The 12151-nt window shown below is 46.4% G+C and overlaps 1 protein-coding gene across 1 annotated transcript in view; it reads right to left on the reverse strand.

Annotated features, from left to right (window-relative positions):
* Positions 1 to 8892, reverse strand: part of LOC130887006 (O-acyltransferase like protein-like) — a 38207-nt gene extending 29315 nt beyond the window's left edge. Inside the window, exons 1-2 of the mRNA XM_057789269.1 lie at positions 8745 to 8892; positions 224 to 363 (exon numbers count right to left, since the gene is read on the reverse strand). Coding sequence (XP_057645252.1) covers positions 224 to 363; positions 8745 to 8892 — 288 coding nt within the window. The remainder of the gene's footprint in view (positions 1 to 223; positions 364 to 8744) is intronic.
* Positions 8893 to 12151: the final 3259 nt, after the last annotated feature.

Genomic DNA, 12151 nt, shown 5'->3' on the forward strand with positions numbered 1-12151 from the left:
AATCAACATTTCAAAGTAGGGCTAGGTTCCAAGTTCCAGGTCACCCTTTTGTACATAGTGAGATCTTGTCTCAAAGAAGCAGAAGGTTGCTGCTTCTTGTGAGACCTCTTATAGTCTTCTTTTTGTGTTTTCACTTAGGAAAAGCAAGTGATGGAGTTGTATTCTGATCTGTGCCTTACACGCTTGCCCTTCAAGAGCAAACACACGGGGCTCCCCCACTCACCTGCAGTACGTGAAGCTTGCAGTACTGGCCTCGGAAACTCCCCTCGGGGCTCTGGGTGGAAAGACACTCGCTGTAGGATCCCAGCCTGTCCACATTGCCATTGAGAATGTTGCTTCCAAGCTTCCCCACCGAGTCATACACTGCGTTCCAAAGCAGAAGTTAACGTAATTAATTTCCCTGTGCCACTAAGAAATGAATTATGAGGTCTTGAGTTCGAATCCCCAGAGCCCATGAGAAAAGCTCAGCAGCAGGGACTTACTTGTACCTATAACTACATGTGTGGGTGTAAGCAGAAACCACACCAGGGTTTCAGAGCCCCTGCAGCTGGAGTTACAGGCAGTTGTGAGAAATTCTGCTTCTCTGAAAGACCAGCAAGTGTTCTTAACCACTGAACCATCTTTTTAGCCCCTCCTTATCGCTCTTAAAGTTCTTAATTTCAGCTCTGTCTGGACACACTGGGACAGATTTCTTTTCCCTATCGTGTTCAGTGTTATGTGAGCCTCTTCCCCTTTCGCTCTGGAAAAAGCATGGCTCTTATTTGTCCAAATATTCTTTCCTTTTCTTTGTTATATTTTTGTGTCTGGTCCCTGTTATCAGCCCAGTGTAGCCATCTGAATTCCTGTCTCTTTGTTTTTCTTTCATTTTTTTAAAACTTTCCAGAAGAAAGATCTATTCATCTTTTTCTGTTCTGTTTTGAGAGGGCTATCAAATTGAGCTAGCTCACCAAATTTTCTTCACCGCTATCCATCTTAATATTTACTCATGTATTATGTATCCACGGCAGTATTTTTACTGTCTTTAACATCTACCTTTAACACATAGGTTTGTATTGCCAATATTCTTTCATCACTTTGGGCATGTTTGTCTACTTATTTTAATTCCTTGGCAGCCCATTTGTCCCAGTTCATAGAGCACACAGACTCGCTTAGTTCACTCGCACTCTTCTCTGTGTTTACTCCCCAGAGGTTTCCGTGCTGTGGTCAGTGGAAAGCTCTTCCCTTTGTGGAGTACAATGAGGGATACGTGACCAGGCCCCAGGTGGACCCTTCCCTCAGCATTTTAAGGACCGTGAAGACAAAAGATCGTAACTGAGCCCAGAGGTGGTAGCACCTGTCTTTAATCCCAGCACTCGGAAGGCAGAGGCAGGCGGATCTCTGTGAGTTCGAGGCCAATCTCATCTACAGAGGGAGTTTCGTGGCATCAAGGACTACACAGAGAAACTCTGTCTCTAAAAATAAACGACCAAAAAGATTGCAAGTGTCCTCAAAGGGCTGAAACACCAGGTACACATTCATAGAGTCGGAGAGGTGGCTCCACCATTGAGAGCACTGGGTTCCAGAGCATCCAGCTTCAGTTCCCTGCACACACACGGCAGCTTGTCTGCAACTCTAGCTCCAGGGCATTCGAAGTCCTCTTCTGGCCTACTCTTGCCCTGCATGCATGTGGTTCAGCGACACACGGGCAAAACACCCATACACATAAAATAATTTTTTAAATTTTAAATTTAAAAAAAAACTTCTGACAAGTGATCCCACCTCTAAGATCTTAAGGGACTCTGTGCCCCTCCTTTCAGCTACCAGACTGTTAAGACCAGGGACTCCAAAAAGCTAGCCTTTCCCCAGGGTTCTCATGCTAGGAGGAGGAAAGAGCTGGAGCGGTGGCAGCCAGAGGGAGCTGGTGTCCTGGAAAGAGATTTCACACAGCTGGTAACTCAGACACCTTGCTGGAGAGGCTGCAGCAGAGACAATGATGGTGAACAAGACAATTAGACCAAGACTTTGTTCCTCTTCCCAGTGCAGCCACACTTGATACATCTTTCCTTGCCTTTCCCTGTGACTTATCTGTTCCTTGAGATCAAGCTACACCCCATTCTAAGTTACTCCACACTGTGGGAAATGGTGTTTTCCCAGGCAGTGCCTTGCCCTGAGAGACCCCATTTTGCAAGCAGCTTTTGACTTCATTTTGAAGATGGAGGATGATTGTACTCCTGGGTGGACAAGCGAACACATGCACACACAGAGATACACATGCACATATGCACACACACATACACACACACACACACCACAGGACTTCAGGCATAGCCTGCAGAACCCAGGAGTTTCTCATAATGCTGACATAAGTTTCTTAAATGTGCCTTCCTTCCTCCCTCGCTCCCTCCTTCCTTCTCACCTTTTCTCCCTTCCTTCCTTCTCTTTAAACAAAACAAGGTTTCAATAGCTTCTTGCAGGCTAGAAGCATTCTTCCCACTGCAATACAGTCCCACCCCTTCCTTGTACTAGTTCCAGATTATTTTTTAGTTACACTTTATTTATATATTTGTGGGGGAAAAATGGGGCATGAAGAGGTCAACGGAAGTCAAGGGTGATTTGGACAAGGATATCTCCCAGGAGATGCTAATGTACACCTAGTGTGACTTCTCTGGCCACTAGGATTTCTGTGAGACTCCTGAGCAGGGCTTCAAGGGGCCCTGCATGTCCTGAGTTGCCCTCTGGTCTCACCCTCCCGGTCACAGCCAGAGCATTCCCTCTGCTCCATTCTAAAGATACATCAGGCTAATTCTTGGCCTTCCAGCTTGTGCTGTCCCTGCTCCCAGTCCGCTGGCAATAACTGAGTCATCCTTCAAGTCTGAGCTAGAGGACTATCTCTCCCAGGAAACAATCCAGACTCTTGTTCAGTGCGTCACACCGGAAGGTGCGTCACCGTGTCCCATCTGTCTCCCAGGAGGGTAAGACTGTGCCCTGTGTTAGTCAGTGTGCATCTTAGAGGAAGAACTTTGTGGGTGTTGGCTGAATAGGATTAAACTTTGACAAGGTTAGTAAAAATGCCCAAATTCAGCTTCAACAAAATATTTTCAGATTCTCCCTGCAACCCAAAATACTAGATGTATTTGTTACAAATAGACTAAAGTGGTTTTCAAAATATGTTTCCCATCACAGGATCCCCCAAGCTCTTTACTCATAAGTGTAGGGTCTGGAAGTGTAAGAGTGGTAAGGAAAGAAACAGCATGGGGGACACTCTTGAGCTGTATGCCCTTGGGGCAGAATCTGCAGGGCATGTGTCACGGAGTCCCCAGTTCTTCATTGATGCTTCCGTTCTTGCTTCCTCTCCTGATTGCCTTGGCGGTTTTCCAGTTAAGCTGCTTTGGTTTCCAAATTGCATTGCGTTCCTTTCTTGCTATGGGTTCACATGGACAAACTCCCCTTTTCTGGCCACCACCCTAATGAGTTTCCATCAAGAACCTAAATGACACCAGGACATAGGCACGATGTAGATCAAAATGCTGTATCACAGGGAGGGAGGAATGGGTCAGGACTAAGGGCACAATACTGTACATCACTTATTCTTGTTCTGATTTTTCTTTTTCTTTTTTTTTTTTGGTTTTTCGAGACAGGGTTTCTCTGTAGTTTTGGAGCCTGTCCTGGAACTAGCTCTTGTAGACCAGGCTGGTCTCAAACTCACAGAGATCCGCCTGCCTCTGCCTCCCGAGTGCTGGGATTAAAGGCGTGCGGCACCACCGCCTGGCTTGTTCTGATTTTTCGTGTCTAAATGATTAAAAGCAACATGTTTCAATCAGCTGTGCTAAGTGGCAGATGTCCCCTTCTGCGGTGCTGATGACAGGTGAAGATGACAATGCAGCTTCCTGTTTTCTCGCTGCTCTGGGATCAAGCCCCAGGCTTGGTACAAGTGACGATGCATTCGACTATGGAGCTATTTTTTTAACAAGGTTTCTCTAAACGACTAAGGAATTCATCCTCCTGCCTCCATCCCCTAACTACTTGGGATTACAGACCCATGCCTCTGTCCCCAAGTGTGGGGATTGCAGTGTGAATTTCCACGCTCACCTAGGATGTGGATATCTCTTAAGAGGAAGCACACTTTCCTACCGCAGTATGATGCTGTGTTATTATTTCTTGTCAAATTTTTGGTCGTTTGGAGGACTGGAAATGGAACCCAAAGCCTTTCGTGAGCTGAATAAGCATTCTGCTACCAAGCCACACCTTCAGTCCTGTATGGATGTTTGATAGACACAGAACCTAGAACTTTCTATGGGATCGACTTTATCATCCTCTTTCTCGCAGGCGATTTTCCTGGTTTCTGTAGTGTTTGGTCCTGAGCAACAAAAGAAAAGTCTTTCCCAGCAGACAGCTGAGTGGGTGCTATCCACACACTGGACAGACAAATAGACTGACTGGGCCATACAGCCAATGGTAGAATTTTTGCCTAGCAGATGGAAGACCCTAGCTTCAATCCCCAGCACCACACTTTACACACACACACATGCACACCTTACACACACACATGCACAACACAACAGCAAAACGGCCCATACTGTGGTAGATTGCAACAGGCTTCCTCCCAAAGGATACCCACATCCTAACTCAGACTGGTTGTCGCCCTGTGGAGTGTCTACTATGAACCGCCTCTTCTGACAAGGGTCCACTGTGGGGATTGGTGTCTAGGAAAGAGTTGAGGCATACAGACAAAGTAAAACGGTAGCCACAAGGAAATAAACGATGAAGCCAAAGAGATGATGCAGTCAAAATGGGAAGCTGGGTATCCTGTTTCAGTGTGGGCTAAGATACTTGAAGCGGGGACCAGGGATGTGCAGAAATTTCTTTAGAGAAAAAGTGCTGTGTTGGGAATACTTTGGGGATAAGATGCTCAGAAGCCAGGCATGAAAAGCACTGCAGATTGCTTGGGAACTCCTGGCTACCCCTCTTTCCCCACCACTATGTCTAGAGAGCTGAAATGGAAGCAAAGTCAGAAGTCCTGGGGTATACATGTGGTACAGCTCCCACCTAGGGCCTCCGCTGTGGACAGCATTAGACATGGGCAGGCATGGACTTTGAGAAATGTCTGCCAATGGTACCACTGTATCATAGGCCTGGGCCCCTCTCCAGAGATCTATGGGCTTCTGTTTTTCCACTGCAGGTGATAAACACATGATTTAATTCTGCACAGTGTGTTTGGGAGGTCAGAGCAGTCTGTCTCAGCATCTGTCTTCTTGTTCTATAGCTGTCTTGACAGTCTCCACACCCAGGGGAGCTTCAAGCTCAGAAATCCATTCTCTGAACCTGGAGACTGGAAGTCTGAAGCAGGGACAGGGGCAGCTCACACCAGAGGCTCTGGGGAGTCTGTCCCAGGCATCTGTTAGCTGCCGGTGGCTGGCACCTCTGCCATTACGGTGTCCAGATTCCCCTTTTAAGGACAATGATCGTTCCATCAGGACCTGCTCGGTCCTCACCGTTGGACTGTTACGTTATTTGACTGTTTACAACCAAGATGCCATTTTCAAATAAGGCCACAAAAACTAAAGGTCAAGGAGTGAGCAAGGGTATTTCTCTGTGTGCATGCATGTTCATGTATGTGCAGGTACACGTGTGTGGGAATGCATTGGATGTGGTAAAAGGCCAGAGGACAACCTCGGCTGTCACTCCTCAGGCACTGTTCACCATGTCTGAGACAAGCGCTCACATTAACCTGGAATACAACAGACAGACAGGACCAGCTGGGCAGGAAGCCCCCGAAAAGGCTCTCTCTCTTGGCCTCCGCAGCACTGGGGTTATAAGCAGGGACTACTACACATAGGTCCTTCAAGGAAAGTGTTTTACCAACCAAGCTATCTCCTTGGACCATAGACATATTTTTGTGAAGACACAATTCAGCCTACATCTTTCGAGAAGGCATATGATAATTTATGCTGATATAAAGGACATGTGCCACATGATGAGCTTGCAAGGGCTGCCATGACAAATGCCACATAACACCTTTGCCAGGCGCCACACGGCACCTTCACCAGCAGGTGTCCCTTTCCTCCTAGTTCTGCAAATGGGTACATCAGGGATGGCAACGTGGGCAGAGCTGGTTTCTTCTGAGGCTGATCGCCTTGGTTCAGATGGGCCCAGATTACACTCCATATCTTCACGTCATCTTTCTTCCAAGTAGGCCCATGTCCTAACCTGGCACTGGACTAGGGCTCTGTTTGCTTCATTTTTAGCTTAGTTGTCTCTTTAAAGACCCCCATCTCCACACGCAGTGACATTGTGATGTTCTGGGTAGGGCTTCAATATATGAACTTGGAGAAACACAATTCAATCTGAATCACCACAGGCTACAAATAAAAATGAAATCCATAACTCCTTAGTATAATATCCAAATGTAGACGTCTCTCAGACTTCTTCCAATGAATTTCTTGTCATCTTTTGTAGCCATGCCATATGGTTTCTGCTCACCGACAGGTGTAACCCGGAATGAATATCGGTGGCTGTTTCATTTGCCTTAACAAACACTACAACGTTGAAACAAAATGCATGGCAAAACTGCATGTATTTGTGTGTGGCTTGATCAACTTGTGTGCTGAATCCAGTGACAGGCCAACCACTAGAGAGCAGTCACTTTTTTTTTCCAGTTTGTTCAGTATTGAAAAATAAACACGCCCTGACTTGCGGTAGCTGCTCGGTTCCTTTCTAACGCGCTGACTGCCTCCAAGGTGACATACCCGACTGTGGAGGTAGAAGGACAGGAGTAGCAGTGCTACAGGGATTGCCACTATACCAACACAGGCCAAGCCGATAGCTTCGCAATCACAGATAAGAGTGGTGAGCCCTTGCCTAGCGTGTGTGAGGCTGCTAAAAAGAAAAAGAGTATGCCCTTCACCCCATCCTTCCCGCTCAGAGTCTCTCTAAGTCACCTCCTCTTATTTCCTAGAATAGCCACGCCTCGCCACATAGATTTCAAGGGCCTTCTTGCCAGACCATCCCCTTGGGCCCTGACATGTTACCCGGCTCCACACGACCCATGCCTACTCCTGTCTGTGTGTTTTGGACTCTATTTCCTCCTTCACCAACTAGAGAGCTGTAAGTCTTCCCTCCCATAAAGGGGGCTTGAAGAGCCCCAAAGGGGAAAGCCCTCTACAAAATTCTAAAGGGCACCTATTACTTCCTCTTCACTCTTTTTATTCTTCCTTCCACATGTCCACCAGGAAAACCGTGACGAGAACCAAGACAATAGCACATTCTGCGCTCAAAAATCTCAAACGTCAAAGCACCTGTGCCAAGTCACAGCCGCTGCAGACAGACACACTTCTCCATTGCGGGAAAATGACAGACATCTACCCGTTCACATTTGTGTGCGTGGGGATGAGGGTATGTTCATGTGTATGCAGGCGGATGTGTGCACATAAAGATGGCGACCAAAGGTCAACCTTAGTGTTGTCCCTCAAGAGTCATCCACCTTGATCTGGGGAACAGGTCTCTCACTGGCCTAGCACTCACTGGGTAGACTGGCAACCCAGCTAACCTTCATCTGCCTCTCCAGCACAGGAATTACAAACATGGACCACCACACCCAGCTTTCCTGTGTGGGTGCTGGGGATGCATCAGAAGTAAAGTACCTTATAACTGAGTTGCCTCCCTAGGCTGAGAAACTCCTATTTTAACAAGGAGAAAGATGAAAATTTTAAACTTCCAGGTGCCTGCAGACAGAACCTGGGTGGCGCATGGGTGGAGATACTTGCAAGGCCCACGGTGCCCACGTGGCTCTGACTGTTGGTGACTGTATCCTGCCATCTTAGTACCAGACATCTGGGCCTGCTCTCACACCTTCTGAAGTCCCTCGGCCAGTTGCCTGGCTCGGCTGCAACATCCCCCATCACTATCACTGCGTATTGTTATGAAACACCATCGATTCCAAAACGGGACTTAAACAAAATAGCTACTGAATTAACTGGGTTTATACTTTGCCACCCTTTCATCAAATTTCAGGCTCTCTGACCCCAGGTAAAACAGAAATTTCTTCAAATGTTATGGCATTTTGAATTATCCTAATGTCCTAGTTTATTCTCTATTATGATACAAGTGGTTTTAAACACAGAACAAAGTGGCTGTGTATTCTAAATGGAAATAGATATGTCAGCCTGTCTGGCTTTAAAAGGAGTTTTTACAGTTTTCTTGTTCGTGATTGCCATCAGCAACAACAATGAATCTCATTCCTAGACAAGGTACCCTTGACTTCATCCTCTGCTCTGGCAGAAAGGTATGCATAGAATTTTGAGGAACACACAGAAACCAAGCTGCAACGATTTGAAGGCCAGACAAAGAACATGAAGAGCGGTCTCACTGCTCACCTGAGCCCGTGATTTTCTAACACACGCCTTCTATCTACTTCTATCAGCACAGAACAGATGAGCTGGTTTCACTAAATAAGAGAGCAACTCATTATCAGGAGCAGATCGAATGTCTCAGAAAGGAAATAAACCCAGGTATGCTGTGCAAAGTAAAATGCTGTTGATTTCATTAGCAAAGCACCTCATATTTAGGAACAATTCTCTCCGTAAGAGAGCATCTCGAGCCTGGCTCTACAACCTTCTACAGTGGCAGCTCCTCCCATCTCTCAGGTTTGCCTTCTCTCTCCTGCTTGGTGCCTTTTACATTCTCATGGGTTAGTCTAGCATGCTTCCAGCAAATTCGGTAGACTGTCCTGTGCTGGGCTGCGGAGAGAGACAGGGAAACCTACTTACTTCTCAGAGCGTATTCTTTGGGCTTCAGTGAATTCAGATCGGAAAGGAATTCGTCAGTGTCTTGCATGCACTTGAGAGAAATATTTCTCGCAGGAGAAACAAAAGGTAGCATAAAGTGCAGGCAAGCTAGCAAAGCGAGGGCCGTCATTTCTCAATCTGTCAGGACTGATCTTCTTTCTTAGACAAAGAGCCTAATATTTATGAAGCCCTCGTCTGTATTGTGCTGGGGGGTAAACGTGATGCCCCTCGCTCCTTAACAAGCCAAGAGACAAACCGCATCTCCTCAGCCACCTGCAAAGCGGACAGATAAACCATGGAAACCAGTTTATATATAATTTGTTATTGTCAGGGATACTGTGCCGTGGAAGTGGCGCCGCTGGCCACCTGGCTTCCTTTAGTTATGCAGATTAACACATCCAGCTCACAGGAATAAGTCTCGGCTTCTCTCTGGATGGATGGCCTGGTATATCTCTCTGGATTTAGAAACAAAACATGTTGATGACGTGAAGGAGCAATATTTGGGTTTTGACCAAGAGGGATGATAAATCCCACCTGTAAAATTATTGGCTGGATGTCAAGCACAGCCGGGCTTCTCTGTGGTCAGTGGGAAGGGTCACACAACTCAATGCATTTACTGGACCCTGAAAGCAGTGTCAGCCTGGGGGTTACATGAGTGCCATGGGAAGGAGTTCTTGCTCCAGGCAGATGCACACACAACCACACGCGAAGGTTTAGAACACACAGCGGGGAAGAAAATGATGTCAGTTGCTGATTGCGACTGAAGAAAACAAAATGTGTTGATCACAAGGTAAATATCCTCATTCCAGAAGGCTGTCTTTAAATAGCAGCTGCTGTGTCCCCACTTGAAGAACGACACATCCGCACACCTTGTTACACTGCCTGAGGACATCTGTGGGTAGCCGAGACTCGGTTCCACATCCAGCTACGTGTTTAGAGCATGTACCAGCATTCCAAGATGTACATCTGGCCTCAGAAGGATACACACACACGTATACACATACATGCACACATGGTCTCCACTGTCCTTCTTTTGATTCCTTTGGACTCTTGGGTCACCCTATCTAAAGAATCCTTCTCACCAGCCTCCTCTGAAGCTGTATTCATCTATTCCTACTTATTCTTTAAAAAAAAAAAAGTGGGGGATTGCTGGAGAGATGGCTCAGCAGATGGGAGAACTGACTGCTTTTCTTGAGAACCCAGGTTTAATTTCCAGTACCTACATGACGGTTCACAGTTGTCTGTAACTCTAGTTCCAGGGGACGGATACCCTCTCACAGGCATACATGCAGGCAAAACACCAATGTACATAAAATTTTTAAAAAATTAAAAGTATAGTGTTTATGTCTGGACAACATGGTCCATGTTTTTAATACCAACACTGGGGAGGGAGAGGCAGGTGGATCTGTGAGTTCAAGGCCAGCCTGACTACATAGTGAGACCCTGCCTGAAAAAAATTAAAGTTGTGTGTGTGTGTGTGTGTGCGCGTGCGCGTATGTGTAAGACGTGTGTACTCACATGTGAACACACGTGGAGATCAGCAGGCATCTTCGGTGGAGTCTGTTCTCTCCTTTCCACTTATATGGGCTCCAGGGCTCAGACACAGGTTGCCATGCTACTGTGGCAAGCATATCACCCCTCCCAGTCCAGTATGTACTTATTCCATGACACTCTTGGCTCCTCTAGGAAACCCACCTGGGCTCCCTCCCACGAGAACAGCCACTTCCTGCACGACCCACTGGCTTTGCACGTTCAAGGTTTACTTTCCAGCTCCCTCAGATGCTAGCTCAATTTTTTTTTAAGTTATTTTTTTGACAAGGTTCTCAGATGCTAGCTCAATTTTTTAAATTCTTTTTTGGCAGTGTTGCATACCTGTTGAGAAAGCACTCTAATAGTGGGCCTTCCTTTCACTTTTTATATTGAGACACGGGCTTACCAAGTTGCCCTGACTGATCTTGAACTCACTCTATAGCCTAAGCAGTTCTTGAATTGCTGTCCACCTTCCTCGCTCTCCCAAGTCACAAGCTTGTGGTCCAGGCCCATCAGAAGCTAGCTCAGTTTGTCATCTGTAAAAGTCATATAACCACTAGCCTCCCATAGGTGTTTGTAATGAAGTTAGAGTTCAGAACACACAGACATTTAAACTCTTCAGTCATAAGCATCATATTACAGTTAGTTTTCTGGTTTATTCTTGCTAACCACCTCCCTAGTTTTTACTTTGTTTCATTGTTTGTTTGGTTGGTTGGTTGATTGGTTGGTTTTGTTTGGTTTTTCGAGACAAGATTTCTCTGTAAAACTGTCTTGGAACTCTCTCTGTAGACTAGGCTGGCCTTGAACTCACAGAGATCCACCTGCCTCTGTCTCCCATGTGCTGGGATTAAAAGCATGCACCACTACCGCCCCGCTGTCTTCTTTTATTTTAAAGTATACAGAGAGCTAGGGTCATGGTAGACTGGTTGCCTTCTATGCATAAATGATGTCCTAGATTCAGTGTCAAGTACTGTGCCCCACAGCAAAAGGTGGAGAACAGGAAACAACAACAAACAAAAGATGAAGCTTAGCCAATTTGAATATTTATGAATGGTTAAACAGCATGTCCCTGAACTATGGATTTATTCATAAAATAGTTGCTGGTATACACTCATCCAAAATCAGGATGGAAGCTGAGGCTATCGCTGAGTTGGGAGAGTGCTTGCCTAGCTCTGGGCTGAATCCTCAGCATCACATAAATCAGGCATGGTGGCACAGGCCTGGAATCCCGGCTCAGAGATGACAAAGGTAGGTGGATCAGGAGTTCAAGGCCAGCCTAGTTACAGGAGACAGTCTCCACAAACAAACAACACCTCACTTTTGGATAATTAAAGGTTTAAGGTCCTTCCAATGTTTCTCCCAACTCCTAAAAAGTTAAAATTATGACTAGTAGAGGTTTTAGGGGACTCAGTCATTTCGCAAGGATATTTTAGGTCTCTGATTTATGCAAGACACCATACTGGGCACAAAAATAGGACAGGAAAATAAATATTGCCTTCCTTTCCTGCCAACAGGCCCTCATCATTTCCTGAAGCGGCAGCCATCAGCTGACCCGTGTTCGGAATGCCAAGGTCATTTCCTTCTAGAGCTGGCTGTGCAAAATGAAGGGCCACGTGACCTCTGGGAGCGGGTTAGGGGAAATGAGGATCTGTCTTTGCTGACAATAGCACACGTCAACGTGACAGAGAAAGTGTGCTGGTCTCTACTGCTCTGGGGTGGGGACATGAAACGAAATGGGACTTGGGATTAGGAATCAAGCAGAGTCGTGGGAAAGCTGAGCAGGCTCATCCGGAATGTGAGAGACAGTTAGCAAATAGACAACTAGCATCAGGTAGGGTGATGCTGCAGAGAAAAATAAC

Source organism: Chionomys nivalis, chromosome 14 (assembly GCF_950005125.1).
Source record: "Chionomys nivalis chromosome 14, mChiNiv1.1, whole genome shotgun sequence".
In the NCBI taxonomy this organism is placed as follows: domain Eukaryota; kingdom Metazoa; phylum Chordata; class Mammalia; order Rodentia; family Cricetidae; genus Chionomys; species Chionomys nivalis.